This window comes from Marmota monax, unplaced genomic scaffold, assembly GCF_021218885.2.
Source record: "Marmota monax isolate L192 unplaced genomic scaffold, Marmota_monax_Labrador192_F-V1.1 WCK01_AAM20220418_F8-fsc00404, whole genome shotgun sequence".
NCBI classification, from domain to species: Eukaryota; Metazoa; Chordata; class Mammalia; order Rodentia; family Sciuridae; genus Marmota; species Marmota monax.
The window spans coordinates 102,455-121,299 of NW_026694380.1; the positions used below are offsets into that span (position 1 = coordinate 102,455).

At 49.2% G+C, this 18,845-nt stretch overlaps 4 protein-coding genes across 6 annotated transcripts; 3 read left to right on the forward strand and 1 right to left on the reverse strand.

Moving 5' to 3' along the window:
- Nucleotides 1-1,252: 1,252 nt before the first annotated feature.
- On the forward strand, nt 1,253-3,314 carry Lta (lymphotoxin alpha). 2 transcript variants are annotated; one of them, XM_046467937.1, is made up of 4 exons: nt 1,253-1,315; nt 1,723-1,830; nt 1,916-2,021; nt 2,265-3,314. In XM_046467937.1, exons 2-4 carry the CDS (start codon nt 1,732-1,734, stop codon nt 2,675-2,677), a joined length of 618 nt encoding a protein of 205 aa, XP_046323893.1. In that variant the 5' UTR covers nt 1,253-1,315; nt 1,723-1,731; the 3' UTR covers nt 2,678-3,314. The 2 variants fall into 2 exon arrangements, with proteins under 2 accessions (XP_046323893.1, XP_046323894.1); XM_046467938.1 differs by lacking the exon at nt 1,253-1,315 and adding an exon at nt 1,324-1,432.
- A 1,479-nt stretch (nt 3,315-4,793) lies between these two features.
- Nucleotides 4,794-7,448, forward strand: Tnf (tumor necrosis factor). Its single transcript, XM_046467919.1, has 4 exons — nt 4,794-5,161; nt 5,710-5,758; nt 5,940-5,987; nt 6,261-7,448. Exons 1-4 carry the CDS (start codon nt 4,976-4,978, stop codon nt 6,677-6,679), a joined length of 702 nt encoding a protein of 233 aa, XP_046323875.1. The 5' UTR covers nt 4,794-4,975; the 3' UTR covers nt 6,680-7,448.
- Nucleotides 7,449-10,490: 3,042 nt separating this feature from the next.
- Nucleotides 10,491-12,366, reverse strand: Ltb (lymphotoxin beta). 2 transcript variants are annotated; one of them, XM_046467961.2, is made up of 3 exons: nt 12,202-12,366; nt 11,531-11,798; nt 10,491-11,126 (listed from the first exon to the last, which is right to left on the reverse strand). In XM_046467961.2, the coding sequence occupies exons 1-3, from the start codon at nt 12,361-12,363 to the stop codon at nt 10,624-10,626; spliced, it is 933 nt and encodes a 310-aa protein (XP_046323917.1). In that variant the 5' UTR covers nt 12,364-12,366; the 3' UTR covers nt 10,491-10,623. The 2 variants fall into 2 exon arrangements, with proteins under 2 accessions (XP_046323917.1, XP_046323918.1); XM_046467962.2 differs by having other exon boundaries at nt 11,531-11,714; nt 12,202-12,363.
- Nucleotides 12,367-16,550: 4,184 nt separating this feature from the next.
- On the forward strand, nt 16,551-18,453 carry Lst1 (leukocyte specific transcript 1). Its single transcript, XM_046467963.1, has 4 exons — nt 16,551-16,683; nt 17,081-17,179; nt 17,537-17,559; nt 18,225-18,453. Exons 1-4 carry the CDS (start codon nt 16,668-16,670, stop codon nt 18,369-18,371), a joined length of 285 nt encoding a protein of 94 aa, XP_046323919.1. The 5' UTR covers nt 16,551-16,667; the 3' UTR covers nt 18,372-18,453.
- Nucleotides 18,454-18,845: the final 392 nt, after the last annotated feature.

The following is an 18,845-nucleotide window of genomic DNA, read 5'->3' on the forward strand; positions in this document are numbered from 1 at the left end:
GCTGGTGGTATGACTCAATTGTAGAGCATGGTACTTAGTATGATTGGGCTCAATCCTTAGTACTAAAAAATAAATTAATAAATGGAAAACAATCCTGGATGATTTTAATTTTTTTATTTAATTTTAATTTTTTGTAGTGCTTGGGAATCAAACCTAGGGCCTCACACTTGCTAGGCAAGCATAATACCACTGAGCTACACCGCCAGCTCCTTAAAACAGTGTATTGATACCACAAATGCAAGTTCCAGACAAATCCCTTAGCCATTCCCACCTGACCCTAGGTTGTTACCATAAGTCTAGCCAATGTGGAATTCTGAAGCTCCCCCTATAGAGAACTTTGGAAGTTGTTGGCCAAATTGAGTCGAATGTGTGTGTTTATTTGGAGTTATATAAATCTAATCTGTGTGGCCACAAGATGGATGGCATCTTTCAAGAATGGGTCGAGACTTCATTATATATGAGTGCCTAGCATCATCTCTGGGTAAGGGGACAAAAAATTAAAATTAAATTAAAAACCTCATCTTGGGCTGGGGATGTGGCTCAAGCGGTAAACGCGCTCGCCTGGAATGAGCAGGGCGCTGGGTTCGATCCTCAATACCACATAAAAATAAATAAAGATGTTATGTCCACTGAAAAAAATAAATATTAAAAAAGAATACCCTCTCTCTCTTAAAAAAAAACACCTCATCTTCCAAACCAGGACAGTTTGGAGTGTGTAAGGGGGCTCCACTAATATTTTCACTAGGACAAGAGCACACATGAGGATGTTCCAGGCAAGGGGTTATATAATAGAACTTCTTGATATGACACCTGCCAGAAGACTGGAAAGTATACATCCTGGGACATGTGTGACTTGAGTCATTTGGGACAAGGACAGCTGGGGGCACTGGGGATAAGAGGAGGAAATGGGCAGAAAGAAGCCTGTAATTTGTGGAGGGTGCAGAGGTGTCATAAATGATAGCTCTTCAGGGAACCAGGCCCCCAGCATACACCCCAGTGGCTCCCCCTTCTTCTCCCCGAATTGCCTTTCTCTGGAACTCCTAGGTCTGACCTTGCTCCTGGGCAGTCCTGGCCCCCAGTTCCCCTGACCTCACTCCCTTTCCCAGAACTCAGTTGCCTGAGCCCCCAGCCTGCGGTTCTCTTATAGGCCTCAGCCTTTCCTGCCTTCGACTGAAACAGCAGCATCTTCTAAGCCCTGGGGGCTTCCCCAGGCCCCAGCCCCGGCCTAGAACCCGCCCGCTGGCTGCCACGCTGCCACTGCCGCTTCCTCTATAAAGGGACCCAAGCGTCCTGGCCCAGGGGCCCTGCACACCAGGTAGGACTCTCCTGCCCCATCTCCTTGGGCTGCCCCTCTGCCTGGGTCCTGAGCCCTGGCTCCTCCTGCACCTCCTACCTGGATCTCCAGCCTGTCTGGGCCTGGGCCTTGGTTGGGGTGGGTTTTGTTTTGGTTTGTTCCGGGTTTCTATCTCTCCATCTGTCATTCTCTTTCTCTCTGACCTGTCACTCATTCTGTTTCTGCAGCAATCTCCTTTTGTTCCTTTCCTGTCTCTCTTTGTTTTTATGTCTCCCTCTGCTCACCTTGGGATTTCCCTGCCTGTGTCTTGTCCCCTTCTCTGTCTGTCATCCTCTCTCAGGGTGGTTGTCTTTGCAGGGCAGGCAGGCAGGAGGTCTGTCTTCCTCTGTGTGCCCCGCCCCATTCACTCTCTCTCTCTCTCCCTGCAGATTCTCCCCATGACACCACCTGGACGTCTATACCTCCCAAGGGTGCGTGGCACCCGCCTCCTCTTCCTGCTTCTGGGGCTGCTACTTGCGCTGCCACCTAGGGCCAAGGTGAGGCAGTAGGAAAATTGGGGCTGCAGGGGTGGCTCAGCCCAGCTTGGATCCCTAGAGCCCTCTCAACTCTGTTCTCCCCTAGGGACTCCCTGGTGTTGGCCTCCTGCCCTCAGCTGCCCGGGCTGCTCAGCAGCACCCCCAGAAGCATTTTGCTCATGGCACCCTCAAACCTGCGGCTCACCTTGTTGGTAAAGTTCCACCCAACCTCCCAGACATGCAGCCCCCCGCTCCCCTCCTACCAGCATCTAGGGACCCAAGTAGCCACCCCATCTTTCCCTGCAGCTTCCCCTACAACTAAAGACAGAGCCTACTCCTCCTTCTCCCCAGTCATCCCCTATAAACTCAATTGTTTAGTACTTGCTTCCTCAGGGAGGAGACCTCTAATGTAGATCCTTGACCCTTCCTCCCCCACCTCCTGTGGCTCTTCCTAGGAGACCCTAGCATGCAGAACTCTCTACGCTGGAGAGCCAACACGGACCGTGCCTTCCTCCGCCATGGCTTCTCTTTGAGCAACAATTCCCTCCTGGTCCCCACCAGTGGCCTCTACTTCGTCTACTCCCAGGTGGTTTTCTCTGGGGAAGGCTGCTCCTCCAAGGCCGTCTCCACCCCTCTCTACCTCGCCCATGAGGTTCAGCTCTTCTCCTCCCAGTACCCCTTCCATGTGCCTCTCCTCAGCGCCCAGAAGTCTGTGTGCCCAGGGCCACAAGGACCTTGGGTGCGCTCAGTATACCAGGGGGCTGTGTTCCTGCTCACCCGAGGAGACCAGTTGTCCACCCACACAGATGGTATCTCCCACCTGCTCTTCAGTCCCAGCAGCGTCTTCTTTGGGGCTTTTGCTCTGTAGGACTTGGAAAGATCCAGAGAGAAAAAGAAATTGGTTTCAAGTCCTTCTCTCCATTTTGCCTTCGTTCTGACCATTTCAAGGGTCACCACCACCTCTCCTGTGCCCGTTCCAACCATCGCCTCATGTCTTCCCCACTCAAGTCACTTGAAGCTTTCAAAGAAGAAATTCCAGGCACTCCAGGGACCACAGCTCCCTGAATCACCCTGGGTATTCTACTGAAGATTTCAAGCCTGCCTAGAAATTCCCAACACAGAGCTCTTCTTCTGTCCCAGTGGTCTAGGTGGGGCCTTGACCTGGACATGGAAGAGGAGTAGACACATGGGGCAGCCTGGGTGGATGACTAGAGGCAGGGAAGGGGGACTATTTATGAAGGGGAAAATTAAGTTATTTATTTATGGAGGATAGAGATAGGGGAACAATAGGAAGGCATTAGAAGAGAGAGTTGAACAAGCCCCAGAGATGGAAAGTGAGAAGGTATCGGCTCAGAGCTCACCTAGAGAGAAAAGTAGGACTAAGGGACCGAGGGGCTCTAGAAGGAAGCGAAAGGCTCTAAAAGCCAGCCACTGCCTGACTAGACACCCACAAGGAGCCATCTGCTCCCTCGATAAAGCCAAATAAACCTCTTTTTTCTCTGAAATGCTGTCTGCTTATGTCTGTCTGTCTGAAGTGGGGACAATTTCTTAGATCTCTCTAGGGAATGAAGGGAGAGACAGAGGTCTCAGAGGGGTCAAGGGCTATGGGCAGGACAAGGAGATAAGGGGGCCCAGGAGCTCCAGGGATTTGTAGCCTGTTCACAGGGGCCAGGCAGTCTAATTGCTGCAGGGGAATTGAGGGAGAAACTGGAAAGAAAAATGGTGGTGATGCGGGGAGGACAAGGTCCTTAGGGGTGGTATTCAGAGGGTTTCTGGGAGCTATGGCCACATGTAGGGCTTCTTAGGAACAGGGGTCACTGGTGACCTCTGGGGAGAAGTTACAATACCAAAGGGTGAGAGAATGTCCAGATCTAGGGAGGTGGAATAAGGGGATTCTCTGGAAGACATGGCCATGCGTGGGCCCTAAAGAGTGGGAGAGCCTCCAGAACTAAGAGGTATGAAATATAGTGGACATCTGAAGAGACATGGCCAACATCAGAGGTCTGAAGTCTTCAATAAAAAAAAAAAAAATTCAGGGGTTTCAAAGTCCTTTGGAAGCAAGACTGAAACCAGTAGTTTGAATTCCAGATAAGAATGAAAGAAGAAGGCCTGGGGTTTGTGAATGAAAGGAGAAGGCCCTTGTGGGTTTTGGAATTCCCAAGTCAGAGTTCACTCCCTCTGGGGCTGTCCCAGGCTTGTCCCTGCTACCCCTCCCAACCCCTTCCAGAAGCCAATGTGTGCCCCCAATCTCAAACTGTTCTGGCCTCTCCCCCCACCCCAATTCCTTCCCACTCTGAAGCTCCAGTTCATGTCTTCCTTCTCAGGAGTCCTGTCTAGAGGGGAGCCTGGTGCAGTGGTGCATGCCTATAATCCCAGCGACTCAGGAAACTCAGGCAGGAGGATCATGAGTTCAAAGCCAGCCTCAGCAACTTAGGGAGGCACTAAGCAACTCAGCAAGACCTTGTCTCTAAATAAAATATAAAAAGGGCTGGGGACGTGGTTCAGTGGTTAAGCACTGAGTACCAAAAAGAAAAAGAAAAGAAAAAGAAATCAGAGGGGAAAGACCACAGCAGACCTGGCCCTCCAAAAAATAGAGACAACAGACATTAAGGGTCAGGAGGAACTGGGTCCAGCTTCCAGGGGGTCTGTTTCTCTCTCTCTCTCTCTCTCTCTCTCTCTCTCTCACACACACACACACACACACACACACACACACACACACTTTGTTAACTGGCCCAAGAAGCTTGCCACAGTATCTGGGTGGGGAGGATGAGGAGTATCCTTGATGCCTGGGTATCCCCAACTTTCCAAACCCCCGCCCCCATGATGGAGAAGAAACCGAGACAGAATGTATAGGGCCCACTACCGCTTCCTCTAGATGAGCTCATGGGTTTCTCCACCAAGGAAGTTTTCCGCTGGTTGAACGAGAGTCTTTCCCCGCCCTCCTCTTGCCCCAAGGGCTATAAAGGCAGCTGTTTGCACACCCAGCCAGCAAAAGCTCCCTGAGCGAGGACACCAGGGGACCAGCCAGGAGGGAGAGAAGCAACTCCAAACTCCCCTGAAAATAATCCCAGAAAGGCAACCAGACAAGCAGTTTCTCTCCCTCTCACACACACACTGCTTGCTCCACATCCAGGGCTCCACATTTTCCTCTGGAAAGGACACGATGAGCACTGAAAGCATGATCCGGGACGTGGAGCTGGCCGAGGAGGCACTCCCCAAGGAGGCATGGGGGCCCCAGGGCTCCAGCCGGTGCCTGTGCCTCAGCCTCTTCTCCTTCCTGCTTGTGGCAGGAGCCACTACGCTCTTCTGCCTGCTGCACTTTGGAGTGATCGGCCCCCAGAGGGAAGAGGTGAGTGCCTCCCCAAACTTCACTTCCATCCAGACAGAAAAAGGGGAGAAAGAGAACAAGAGAGAGGTGGGGAGAAAGGAGTGCTGATAGGGAGGCCTAGAGAAGATAGGGGAGCAGAAAGAGATGTGGAAAGACACAAGAAACATGCTAATCAAATACTTGTTCAATGAATGAATGAATGAATGAAGGAGCAGGCAGATATACATATATAAAGAGTTCCAGAGAAAGATGTAGAGCATGAGCAGAGAGATGGGAGAAAAGAAAGTTATATGATTAAAGGTGATGAGACAGAATGAGATGTGGATGATATGAAAGATAAGGAGAGAACTGAGGGAAAGAGATATAAGGAGAGAGTTGAAGGAAAGTGAGATAAGGAGAGGCAAAAATTTGGCCCACAGAAGGCACTTGTTGGATGTATGTAAGGATAAATGAATGAATGGAGAGACGAAACCAGATGTTTGGTGCAGAGAGCTCAAGCTGAATAAGCAGCCAGCTGATTCTCCTCTGGGGTGATTCCTCGAGTACTAAATCTTTTCCTTCTCCCACAGTTCCTGAATAACCTCCCTCTCAGCCCCCAGGCCCAGATGCTCACACTCAGTAAGTATCTCCCAAGCTTCTTTCCTAATTCTGGTGAAGGGAGGAGTGTTAGTCCTGGGATGGAAACAGTGGGGGAAATTTAGAGTTTTGGGTTTTGGGGAGAAGGAATGGAGGTCAAAGTAGGCAGGGATTTTCAAAGAAGTTTGGGGGGGCTCAACTTTTTCTTTTCTTTCTTTTTCAGGATCATCTTCTCAAAACATGAATGACAAGCCTGTAGCCCATGTTGTAGGTAAGAACTCTGAGCATGTGTCTTGGGGATGAAGGAGCACATAAGACATGGAGGCATAGGACTGGTGGGTTGAAAGTAGAAGACCCTGGAGACAGTGTGTGAAGGAGGGTGGAGGAACAGAAAGGCCTTGTGATGGATACTCAGAAACTCAGGGCCAGAAGAGATGTGAAAAGAGAGGGGACAGTAACCGGAAGTTGGGGTGAGCAGAACTTGAGGGCCAGGATGTGAAGTAAACTCACAGGGTCATACTGACTCACCTCTCCCTCCCTCTAGCAAAAAATGAAGACAAGGAGCAGCTGGTGTGGCTAAGTCGTCGTGCCAATGCCCTCCTGGCCAATGGCATGGAGCTGATAGACAACCAGCTGGTGGTGCCTGCAAACGGGCTATACCTTGTCTACTCCCAGGTCCTCTTCAAGGGCCAAGGCTGCCCCTCCTACGTGCTCCTCACCCACACTGTCAGCCGCTTTGCTGTCTCTTATCAGGACAAGGTCAACCTCCTCTCTGCCATCAAGAGCCCTTGCCCAAAGGAGAGCCTGGAGGGGGCTGAGTTCAAGCCCTGGTATGAACCCATCTATCTAGGAGGGGTCTTCGAGCTGCAGAAGGGTGATCGACTCAGTGCTGAGGTCAACCTGCCCAGCTATCTCGACTTTGCTGAGTCCGGGCAGGTCTACTTTGGGGTCATCGCTCTGTGAGGGAGATGGATGTCCATCCACCTCCTCTCCTTCACCTACCACAATCCCTCGGCCCCTGCCTCCTTGTCCTTTTTTGGCTGAGAAAGGGAATTAGGGTCAGACCCCAATCTTAGAACTTTCAACACCACTCAGAAAACTTGGATGAAGGGATGTGTGACCTGGATGCACTGGGGCACTCTAGCAAGAATTCAAACCAAGACTACCAGAAACCACTGGGGCCCTCAGGTTTTGATCCCTGAATTCAACCTGGGACATCTGAAATGTGGGGATCAGGAAGCCTTTGGTTCAGCACACTCTTTAAGAAGACTTCACCTCGAACACTTACAAGAGTGGACCTCAGGCCTTCCTCTCTTCAGATGTTTCCAGACTCCTAAGATATGGAGCCCATCCCTTCCCACAGGGCCAGCCCCCTCTATTTATGGTTGCACTTATAATTATTTATTACTTATTTATTATTTATTTATTTACTGATGAATGTATTTATTTAGAAGGTCAGGGTGTCCTGGGGGCCCAACGTCGGAGCTGCCTTGGGCCAGACATGTTTTCTGTGAAAACGGAACTGAACTATAGGCTGTTCCCACCTGGCCTCCTGGCCTCTTTGCCTCCTTTTGCTTATGTTTTAAACAAAATATTTATCTAATCCAGATGTTTTAATAATACTGATTTGGTGACCTACTGTTGCTACATCGCTGAACCTCTGCTCCCTAGGGGAGCTGTGTCTGTAATCGCAGTGGCGAGAAATAGAAATAAAGATTGCTTAGAAAAGAAACATGATCTGTCTCTTGGAGTCAATTCTGCATCTGTCTCTCCCTGGGGGTAGGAGCCCACTCTCTGAAGTCTTCTCTCTGCAGAGCTTAAGATGCCTGGACGCGGGCTGGGGATGTGGCTCAAGCGTAGCGCACTCCCCTGGCATGCGTGCGGCCTGGGTTCGATCCTCAGCAGCACATACAAACAAAGATGTTGTGTCCGCCAAAAACTAAAAAATAAATATTTAAAAAAGATTCCCTCTCTCTCTCTTAAAAAAATAAAAATTAAAATAAAAAAAAAGATGCCTGGACACAGACAGACCCCAGTACTTAGATTCTTGGGGTCCAGGAGATACTATGTAACAAAGCCCAGCTGAATAGCCTCCCTTCTCCAGGAAACTGGAGCTTGAACCAGGTAATTACCTGTCCCTCAGGGCATGGGAATTTCCCATTCTGGGAATTCCAAGTACTTGCTGGGAAAATCCTGCTACTCTTTCCGGCTGTTGTGGCCTGAGAGAGCTGGGGAGGAGCCACATTCTCAGGTACCTGAATCACAGCCAAGGGACTTCCAAAGATTCAGGTGTCTGGGCTCCAAATCACTCCATCCCAACCACCTTCCCCCCAACCCTGTGCTAACTGTGCAACCTAAACCAGTCAACCTCACCTGCCACTGCCTGAAGGGCACATGAAAAAAAAAGGCCCAACTTCCATCAGACCCAGCTCAGTACTTGGCATGATAGCCACTCAATAAATGCTGCCTTACTTCCTTTATCCATTCATTCTTCAGTGGGTAAAATCGGAAAAACCAAGTAAAATTAAAAATCAAAGACTAGAAGCAAAGGATATAGCTCAGTGATAGAGTGCATGCTTAGCAGGTGCAAAGCCCTGAATTAAACCCCCAGCACCAAGCAACAACAACAAGAAGGCTGGAGCAATGCCCATGCCTATAATCCCAGCGACTCAGGAGGCTGAGACAAGAGGATTTCGAGTTCAAAGCCAGCCTCAGCAACAAAGAGTCACTAAGCAGCTCAGTGAGACCCTGTATCTAAATAAAATACAACATAGGGATGAGGATGTGACTCAGTGGTAGAGTGCCCCTGAGTTCAATCCCCAGTATACCCCCACACCACCACCAAAAGGTATAAGATGTTGGTGAAGGACCCACTTGCCAGCTTTGGTCTCATTGATCTTTTTAGTGAATGATGAGGGGTCGGGCATGAAGGGAGTGAATTGGAAAGAGAAAAGAACCTCTGTTAAAGAAAAAAAAAATTACTCAATGGAATATGCAAGTCCTGGGTTCCATCCTCAACACAACACACACTCCATACAAACACACACATTCACATTACTCAATGGTACTTGGTAAAGCATGGTAGGAAAGACTATTCAGAGCTGGGTGTGGTGGGGCATTCCTGTAATCCTGATTTAGGAGGATGAGGCAGGAGAATTGCAAGTTCAAGACCAGCCTCAGCAACTTATCAAGGCCCTGAGCTACTTAGTAAGGCCCTAAGCTACTTAGTGACACCATGTCTCAAAAATAAATAAGTAAATAAATAAATAAATTGTGAAGAGGATGTAGCTCAATGGTAAAGCACCCCTGGGTTCAATTCCCAGTACCAGGCTCCAAAAGGAGGAGGAGAAGGAGGAGGCGGCGGCAACTATTCAGGACCATGGTGATACCCTGCAATGAAATCTTGCAGTGAGGAAGAGAGACTGGGCTAAACTCCAAATACAGCATGGGCAAGAGGGAATTGATAACCAAGGAGCAGGGTGAGGGTCAGTGGATGAAAAATAACTAAAAGGAAATATAAAATCAGGGATGGGGGATTCTGGTTAAGCAGATCTGACAGGATATTTGCTGAGACAGGCCAGGGTAATTAGACATCACTTGGGAATATAGAAGATAAGGAACTTGACCAGATATTGAGAGTGATCAGACATGGAGAAGGTGGTAGGTTCGTGCTAAACCAACTTAGCAGCGTTTGTGGCTAAAACTGGATTTTATGAGGAAGTATACAAATAGGCAAAGTAGAAGATTCAGAAACCTGACTAAAGTTTGGCCAAGCAAAATATACTTATCACCCTCAAACCCTACAGAAAGGCTCTTCTGAACATGGAGTTACAGTAGAGGTAATAGAGGCCGAATAGAGGCGGAATAGGAAACAGAGCCTCATAGAGTGGCCTCCACTAGGCTCAGAAGTTGGGTTTTCCTTCAGTCCAGATGCGTAGCCAGGCAGTGGAAAACCAATAAGTGATGTTCTGCGGGGGTGGGGTGACCCACTGGGGTGACCTAGATAGGGCTTTGAGTCCCCCTCTGCCTCCTCCAGGCTGCGGCTGAAAGTCGGTCATGGTGTGGGGAGACTGCTGTTACTCACCCCAAAGGTACCCATCTTGTCCATTTGGGGGAAGGAGGACCCGAAGTGTGAACAAAGGATGAATACTTTCCATCCCGCCCAACACAGGATCTTCATCAGTTTCCTCCTCCACCCCTCCTCCCTAGGCTCTCCCTGTTGGGGTGGGGCACCACAGGCTCCTCTCCTCCCAAACAACCTCCATTCCTTCCTGTAGCCTCCTGCATTCACACCCAGGAGCCTGATTACTGCTCCATGTAGAAGAGTAGGTTGGGGACTAAAGGGACCTTTAGTCAGCCAGAAGGGGAGAGCTGCTGGAGCCCTCGATGCTTCCCCCCTCAGCCATCCTAGGGGTTCCCTCTTGCCGCTGGGTCGTTCTGAGTGGTGCTTGCTTTCCCCTGTAATGACTACTCTCAGAGTGGGAAGGGACCCAAGGGAAAAGAGAATAGTGAGAGTCTGGTGGGGATTACCATGCCCTGAGAACCAGGATGCTTGGCGATGCTTCAGGGTTTAAAGAGGCCCTTCCTTATACCCTCCAACTGGACTCGTGCTGGGGTCTGGCCTTCAGAGGTAGGGTGAGTGGGAAGGGCAGTCCCCACAGAGTGGGAGCAAAGGCCACACACAGTGTTATGAATGGTTTTGAGCAACGAGAAAGACACAAAAACAATTAACCAACACATTGCACCACTATGAATTAAGACGCGTTAGCATCTCTTCCGTACTGACGGCACTAAAGCTTTACATTCTTTATTTTCATCGGGTTCAAAATCAGTTTCTAAACAGTTTCCTATATTTTTCTTACTGCCCTGGGATCCCGGGCGTCTGGGTCCCCAATCCCTGGGTCGATTCATACATTCGCACTATGCAGACATTTTCCTAGGGACGCAGAGGGCACTAACCCTACCATCACAGCCCCAAAGAAGGTCTTCCCTCTCCTATAGTCCACCATATCAGGGTGACTGATGTTGACGTACACCCTCTCGCCCCTCCGGAGCTGCACCAGGCCGCCGAACCCCACGCTCGTGTACCAGAGGGGTCTGTACTGTGGCCTCCCGGCACGGTCCAATACTGGAGTCACGGTTTCGGCGCCCTCCAGCAGCAGCTCGGGAGCGCCCCGACCGTAGGCGCCACCAGCTCGATACAACGAGCTGCGCAGCGTGACGGAGCGATCCTGAGGGCCCGCGCCGGAAGGTGGCGCCCGACCCCGGTAGCCGACGTTACAGTAGAGGTAATAGAGGCCGTCCTGCGGGAGGGCCAGCCCCTCGGCGCCAGAGAACTGCGTCCCGCTCCTTAGAAACGCTTCTTCTTTCTTCGCCTCCCAGCTTAGCCCCTGTCCCTTCATCCACGCGCCTGCAGAAAGACGGGTGGATGGATTCTCGGGTGGGTGGATTCTCGGGGAACTGGTGCTGAGAGCACCGCTTGAGGACGGGACTTCAGGGAGGGTAGGCAGGAGGGGGCGGGGCGCGACGCCTGGAGGGGCGGGGGCGGCGAGGCTACGTTTGGAATGAATCCAAGCTGGGGGCTGAGGGCACCGGGTTGTGGGGTGCGGAGGGCTGTGGTAAGATCTAGGCTGAGTTTTGTCTGCTCCGGGAAGCAGCAAGAATGGGGAATTAGTGGAAGGATGGGCACTTTAGGGGCAAGAGGTGGTGGAAGGGGTGGGAAATCCAGCATTGGAATCGCAGAATGGAGGGACTCCACAAAAATTGGCACTCTTGGACTATTTGAATGCATATTCAGGTCGACCACAGCCTTACCAATAAGGTGGGCAGCCGGGAGCCTGGAACTGAGATCTGTTTCTGGCTTCTCTTCCTGCAGTTGCTGAAACCCTGGAACTGGTGTAGAGGCCACAATTGGGGGCAGGGTGGCCACCCATGGATGCTTCCCATGAGAGGACAGGGCGCCAGGGCGCAGGAATGGATTCTTGGAGGAAGAGGGTATCTGGGAATGCAGACGGGAAGGGAGTCCATTGCTCTTACTCAGTCCTTGCTGGGCTTGTGCTCCCAGGCCTGCGGACTCCATTACCTGGTTGGGTAAGGTAACCGTGTCCAGAGTTCAGATTCATCTGATGCCAACTGCACCCCTCCAACTATGGACCCAAACCCCAGGCTGGGTTTCCAGCACCATCCCCAATACACATCTCCCTGGAAGGGAGAGCAAGCAAGACATATGTATTTGGGCAGAGAGACGAGTCTGTGTGTGTCTTGGGAAGAGGAGAGGAGAGAAATAGACAACCAGGAAGGGACTTGGAGACATCAAGACAGTAGCGGTACAGGAACATGGAAACATTCAGCAAAAAGACAGACATAACATTTCCACCAGAGACAGCCAGTCAGTTGAGCCAGGTATGCAAAAGACCCCAGTAATAGCCAGAGGTCAATGAGCATCAGCAAGATGCAGCCCTTTAAGGTCTGTTGCAGCCACTCACCAGTCCTCCCTGCTCCTGGGGCACCAAGGCCAGCACAGCCAGGACAGTGATAGGCACTGCCAGCAGCAGGGTCACCAGCGAAGTGGCTCCTGCCACAGCCAGCAGGAGGCAGCCCGTCCCCTGGGGCCTCCCACCCCGGCCCTGCAGCCCCAGTGCTCCCATCCAGACTCTGAACCAGGACCAGAACAGGGGGGCTTTCATACCTCAGGGGTGGGGCCACCCCCTCCCTATAGACCCACACACCTGGCTGGGACTTTCCGCACACCCCTGCTCCCCTCACCCAGCTTCCTGTTTACCCAGAGCTGGGGTGGGGCAGCTGGATGCCTGGGTTCTCTGAACTGGGGAAGGAGTTGGGGTAGAGAGACAGTCTCAAAGTAGAGATGGAGGGGCTTTTCGCTCTGGCTCACAGGGAGGGAAATTGAGACCCAGAGAGAAAAGGAAGCTTGCAGAAAATCAGACAGCAAAACTGTAATGACAATACAGAACTCCAGCTCTCCAATGTCTTTTGCATTCTCCTATACCTCAGAGATGGGTGCTAGAAGGAGGGCTGCAAACCCTTTCCTGAAGTAAAGGGCTGGAGTAGGAGGACAAGAACTGGGGTCTTGAGGGATGCATGTCTGATTTCCTGAAATAAACCTATACACACACTGGGCTGACCTCTTCCGTTCCCTTGCTCACTCCTATCCTAGCAGTAGGTGGGAAAGGCAGAGTTAAGCCAGTTCACAGCAATGGCAATTGAAGCAGGCCTCAGCCTCACCAATGACTGCTGACTTGCTGAAGAGAGATAGGAATACAGTATTACCTCCCTTGCTATAAAGATCAAGGACCAGAGAATGATGAGGCACATTCCCACCTTAGAGAGCTTTAGTCTAGAATGAGCTCCATCCATTAGTACATGCTTACTAAATATTCATGAATAGATGCATGAAAGGAAAAATGAATGAATAAGCAAAACAAAATAGGAAGGACCAGATGAATGGAAGAAGCAGGCAGTGGGAAAGAGTTGAGGGAAAAAAGATCAGGTCCGAGGAAGTTTCAGATGGCCCCAGATCATCTCTACTTCTTGATGACATCTCTCTGTGTTAGGATAATAACAATAATAATAGTAGTAGTAGGAGTGGGGATATAGCTCAGTTAATAGAGTCCTTGCTTCCCATGCACAAGGCCCTGGGTTTGATTCCCCAGCACCACACACAAAAAAAATAATAGTAGTAGTAACACTAATAATAATAATAATAATATAGCTAATACACAAATAACATTGAGCACGTGTGAGACACCAATCTACATACTTTATTTATAATAATTATTTCAATCTTGATAAAAACCTAAGTAGAAACTGAGGCACAGAGAGGCTAGCTAAGAAACTTATGGACAGTCTGGGCTTGTAGATCATTGGGAGAATGCTTGCCCAGCATGTGTGAGGCCCTAAGTTAGATTCTCCCCCCCAAAAAATTTGTGCATTTCAAATTTGTGCATTTTACTATATGTAAATTTTGTCTTCCTCAGGCAAAAAAAAAAAAGAAATGGAGAAATATACTCAACTTGAGTCAGTGATCAGCACACTATGGGGTTTAGAGGTGACATGTTCTAACATTTGCAACTTCAAAAGATACAAGACACAAGATAAATGTGTGATAAAGAAAATACAGGCCAGGGCTGGGATTGTGGCTCAGCGGTAGAGCGCTCCCCTAGCACGGGTGGGACCCAGGTTCGATCCTCAGCACCATATAAAAATAAAGGCATTGTGTTGTGTCCCTCTACACCTAAAAAATAAGTATTTAAAAAAAAATACAGGCCAGATGCAATGGCACACATCGGTAATCCCAGTGATTCAGGAGGCTGAGGCAGGAGGATCCCAAGTTCAAAGCCAACTTCAGCAATTTGGCAAGACACTGTCTCAAAATAAAAAAATAAGGGCTGGGGATGTGGCTCAAGCGGTAGCACGCTCGTCTGGCATGCGTGCACCCAGGTTCGATCCTCAGCACCACATACAAACAAAGATGTTGTGTCTGCCGAGAACTAAAAAATAAATATTAAAAAAAAAATTCTCTCTCTCTGTTTAAAAAAAAAAAAGAAAACCAAGTTTTAAAAATAAATAAATAAATAAATAAAGATGGCTAGGGATGTGACTCTGTTTTTAAGTGCCCCTGGTTTTAATCCCTATTACCAAAAATAAAGAATGAAAGAAAATATAGAAAACTCTTAATTGTAGAATCTGGGTGGTAAGGATATATTTGCTGTATAATTCTTTCAAATTTTCTCTTCATTTGAACTTTAAAAAAATATATAAAATAAACAAACATACCTGAATATTGTCCTATTGTTCTGCAGGGGGAACATTAAGGATGGTGTGGTGGTAAGAAGTAACAGAAAGTTCCTGAATTTTTATTTTATTTTTTTTTTTGTGGTACTGGAGATTGAACCTAAGGTCTTATACATGCTTACATCCCAGCCCTTTTTACTTCATTTTGAGACAGTCTTTTTTTTTTTTTTTTTTCTGGCAGTACTGGGGATTTAACCCAGGGGTGCTTTACCACTGAGCTACACACCTAGTTGTTTGTTTGTTTGTTTGTTTGTTTTTGAGATAAGATCTTGCTAAGTTACTGGGGCTGACCTTAAACTTGTGATCCTGCTGCCTTAGCCTCCTGAGTGGCAGGGGTTTCAGGCATGCACCATGTCCAATTACAAAGTTCCTGAATTTGAAAAACAAAATGCAAATACATATAAACCCAAGCACCAGATCTCTTCCTCACCTCTTGCCTTCACTTAAGCTTCATAGTCTTTACCTTTCCCAAAGGCCAGGAGTACAATCCTCCATCATCCTTCACCCTCTCCATCACAGTATCATGAAGGGGCCTTTGCCCAGGTCTCTATCCAGAGGGTTTTGGATCACTGCCCTTAGTTCTGTGCTCAGCACCAGAATGTTGCCTCCTGCAGGAAGTCTTCCTGGATTACCCCCACCTCCTATGACAACAACTTGTCAACTTTTTGTCCTTCATCTATTAGCAGTATGGCTACCTCTGATTGTCCTGCTTATTAATCAACCAGCCAAGCACCCTGCTGGATTCTTGGCTGTAGATATAGAAGACCAGGAGTCACCCTAAAGTCATCAGAGTTCTGTCCAATGTAGAAGCCAGGCTGTGTGTGTTCTCATGCATAAACTGAGATCATGAGCTCTCAGCAGATGCAGAGTGAAAGGTAACTGGGAACAAGTTAATCAGGTAAGGCCTCTAGAGAAGGGGGACATTCACTGACTACTAGCATAATCAATAGTATGACTGGAGTTGAGAGGGACCTATTCACTGCCCGCAGCCTGGGAACCTTGAAGGAAAGATGTTGTAATCCTAGACCTCAGAGATGTACTTCCTCTCCTAATAATGCTGGGAAAGTTGTGTTGGGGTGGTTAAGACCAGAGAAGGGGCAGGAATGTCTGAGATGGCCACTCTCCTTTCTACCTAGGGGTCTCTAGCCAATGTATCCACCCTTCAGGGTAAGCTGGAAATAGATAGAGACCCTCATCCGGGAAATTGTGGGGTTAGGGTAAGGATGGCCACACCCCAGAGTGAGGTAAGGTTAAGAAGAAGGGAGTCAGAAGCCATGTATTTGATATTCCCTAGGCCCTAAAGAAATCCTCTGTCCAGCCTGAGTCTCTGATGACCAAGGAAATGAAAAACAATCCATTTCTGTTCCCACCATCCTCATGGCCATCTCAGGCTTCTGTTTCCCACACGCACCCTAACTAATTCCTCTTAAACCCAGGAGAGTCTTGGTTTTAGACCATAGTCAGTACATCTGGCTTTGGTGTGAAGTCAGTAGTCCCCTCTTTGCCCTCAAACAGGAACCAGTGGTTGGAGTGCAGGAAGTGCCTGAGGGGAAGTTGTGGGCCCCAGAAATTCTTCCACGCCCCAGTTCACCGTATCAGCCAAGTAGACCTGTTCTACTGGGCCACAGTAGCTGAGAGGCTCTGGACACTTTTCTCTCTACTTTTCTACAGCCCCCACACCCACTCTAGTTCCAGGCTCCTCTCCCTCCATCATCCCTTTCACCAGTTCCTAGAACTACCCAGTGCTGGAGAGGCCCCTCTAAACCACCTGGCTAGCCTTGGTCAGAGGGAAGGGAGGTGGGGGGCTCTGGAGTTGGCTAGAACTCAAACCCCAGCTCTACCCACTTCTGACTAGATATCTCTGTAAAAGTCCATGCTTGAGACTCAGACTCCTTAGACCTGGGAAATAAATGGATACTATATTACCCTCTACTCTCAGAATCTGTGGGAACAAGTGGAAAATGCCCATCTCAGGGTTAGGACATAGGTGAGGCTCCTCAGCTAGGGAAAAGATTGTAACACAGGGCCCCTTGTTTCACAGATAAGGAACTTGAGACACGTGACTAGCCCAGGTCATTAAGACTGTCAGAACACTGGCTAGGCTTCTTGATCTCCAGGCCAGTTCTCAGTCCTCAACCTAATGTGTTCATTCAGCTGTGAGTAATGGGCCCTTCTCTTCTATACAGGGAGGGTTGTGGGTGTGCAGGGAGTAATGGGTGAAAAGAGATATGGATGGTTTATGGTAGGTGATCAAGGCTTCCAAGGACCACAGGTGTGGGTGGGAAAGAGACCCCACAGAGGTCCTGGATTAGCAGGGACTGTGGTGGGAAGCCACAGGGGTGAGCGGTCCCAGATATGAGGCAAGGTAACTGATAAGGGATGCATAACTCTGGTAGGAAGTGAGATAATGAGGTCTAGGGTGAAAAATCTTTAAGAGTATATTTTTCCGCCTCTAAAACTGATAGGGAAATTGAGATGCCCACAACCAACCAGGAGGATGTGAAAGCTGAAAAGAGAAATAGACCCTCTAATACTTACCCCTCTTCCCTACAGGGTGCCCTTTCTTCCACTATGGGGTGTTGGGCCTGGGAGGGCTCCTGCTCTTGCTTGTGGTCACTCTGTTCACCTGCCTCTGTCTGCTCCGTCGGAGAGGTGAGCCCTAGCTTCATTTCCTCAGTCACCTATAGCAGTGCCAACCCACATCCTTCCTACTGCTGAGGCCAAAGTCTCCATCAATCCTGACAGGTCCTGACTGGTGGGAGTTGGGTGGGAAAGGTGAGAGAAGAATATGCAAAGGGCCAGCACTGAGCTGGGGATGTAGCTTAGTGATAAAGCATTTGTTTCCTATGTACAAGACCCTGGGTTCTATCCCCAGCAATGCAGAAAAGAAAAAGTGGGGGGCAGGGCTTTGTCCCTGGAAACCACCAGAATCAATAAGTGAGGAAACTACTGCTGGGATGGTGCAGAGCTAGTGAGGAAGGCTTTGCTGAGTTGCTTCTTTTCTTCCAGTGAAAAGATTGGAGAGAAGATGGGTGAGTCTGGGGCAGGGAGGGGAGGGTCAGAGAGAGCCCAAGCAGGGTTGGGGGATAAGGGGGTGCAGGGGGCTGATGTGAGGGGTGGGGGCCAAGAGTAAAGAGGGGAGACAGTGGAAACATGAGAAAGTCAGAGAAAGGCAAAAAGAGAGAAGAAATTGAGAAGAAGAGAGAAAAAGATATGGTATGAAGATCAGAGAAAATAAGATTGAAAGAGAATGGAATGAGAGAGACAAAGAGATGAAAAATGAGAGAAATTAAGAGAGAGACAGAAAATGAGAGAAAAGGAAAAAGTAAGAGAGTAGGAATAAAAGTGTGCATGGGTGGAGGGGGGGTGGCAGCGGGGAGCAAGAGATGGAGAGACACAAAGAGAAACAGCAATAATAGAAAAGAACAGCAGGGCCGGGGATATAGCTCAGTGCTCGCCTTGCACGTACAAGGCCCTGGGTTTGATCCCCAGCACCAAAAAAAGAATAGGAGCGTAGGTCAGCAGAGAGAGAAAGATGGAGACAGGGAGAATGAGAGGAAGAGGGAAGCTTCAGAGAAAAAAAGGAAAACTGAGGCATCAGTGAGGTAAGAAAGATGGGAGCTGAGGGCAGTACTCAGGGAAGGATCTGAAGGTGCTGCTCCCAGCACCCTTCCACCAGCATCTCCTACCTGGCCAGGACCACCTTCCAGACCAAGAGCTCCACTATGCCTCTCTGCAAAGGTTACCCATATTGGGCAGTGATCAGGTCGAAGGAGAAGCAGAAGGCATGAAGGAGGACCACAGCACTGACTACGCCTGCATTGCCAAGAACAAACCCACCTGAGTACCCCTAGACACCTCCCTCACCCCAGGCGGGTGGTCAGGATCATCCTATGGTTCACTCAGTAAAGACCATGATCTTGCCACTTCTGTGTCTCAGGCCTCTCAATCCATCTTGAACCACTATTCCAAATGAGAACAATCCAGATTTAAGTAGCTCGCTCCCACTCTTTTTGGGGTCAAGTCATAAATATTGGGTAAAAAAAGGTATTAAGGAACTGAACTTCCCTGGGAGCAGAAAATTGTCTGTGGGTCTGGCTGAAATCAGCAATTGACAAGTAGGAATAATTAATTTGATAATCTCCATTTCTCAGGAGCCACAGTCTCAGCCTCCCTGGCTGAGACTCCAGATAATGCTGGGACAAGCTCCAGATAATGCTGGGAGGGACCTCTAGGCCCTATTGCAGGGAGATCTCTCCTTGGACCTGTCCAGGTCAGACCTAAGGGGAAGAGAGTTGAGAACCAGGGGGACCAGATT

Bases quoted from the DNA above. Each gene is read 5' to 3' on its own strand.
- Lst1 (XM_046467963.1), top strand. The intron at 17,180-17,536 runs GTGAGCCCTAGC...CTTTTCTTCCAG, and splicing joins CTGTCTGCTCCGTCGGAGAG to TGAAAAGATTGGAGAGAAGA. The intron at 17,560-18,224 runs GTGAGTCTGGGG...CTACCTGGCCAG, and splicing joins AAAGATTGGAGAGAAGATGG to GACCACCTTCCAGACCAAGA.
- Lta (XM_046467937.1), top strand. From the start codon at position 1,732: ATGACACCACCTGGACGTCTATACCTCCCAAGGGTGCGTGGCACCCGC. The intron at 1,831-1,915 runs GTGAGGCAGTAG...GTTCTCCCCTAG, and splicing joins CGCTGCCACCTAGGGCCAAG to GGACTCCCTGGTGTTGGCCT. The intron at 2,022-2,264 runs GTAAAGTTCCAC...GGCTCTTCCTAG, and splicing joins ACCTGCGGCTCACCTTGTTG to GAGACCCTAGCATGCAGAAC.
- Ltb (XM_046467961.2), bottom strand. From the start codon at position 12,363: ATGGGAGCACTGGGGCTGCAGGGCCGGGGTGGGAGGCCCCAGGGGACG. The intron at 11,799-12,201 runs GTGAGTGGCTGC...TTACCCAACCAG, and splicing joins CCCAGGAGCAGGGAGGACTG to GTAATGGAGTCCGCAGGCCT. The intron at 11,127-11,530 runs GTAAGGCTGTGG...GTCTTTCTGCAG, and splicing joins CCCGGCTGCCCACCTTATTG to GCGCGTGGATGAAGGGACAG.
- Tnf (XM_046467919.1), top strand. From the start codon at position 4,976: ATGAGCACTGAAAGCATGATCCGGGACGTGGAGCTGGCCGAGGAGGCA. The intron at 5,759-5,939 runs GTAAGTATCTCC...TTTCTTTTTCAG, and splicing joins GGCCCAGATGCTCACACTCA to GATCATCTTCTCAAAACATG. The intron at 5,988-6,260 runs GTAAGAACTCTG...CCCTCCCTCTAG, and splicing joins GCCTGTAGCCCATGTTGTAG to CAAAAAATGAAGACAAGGAG.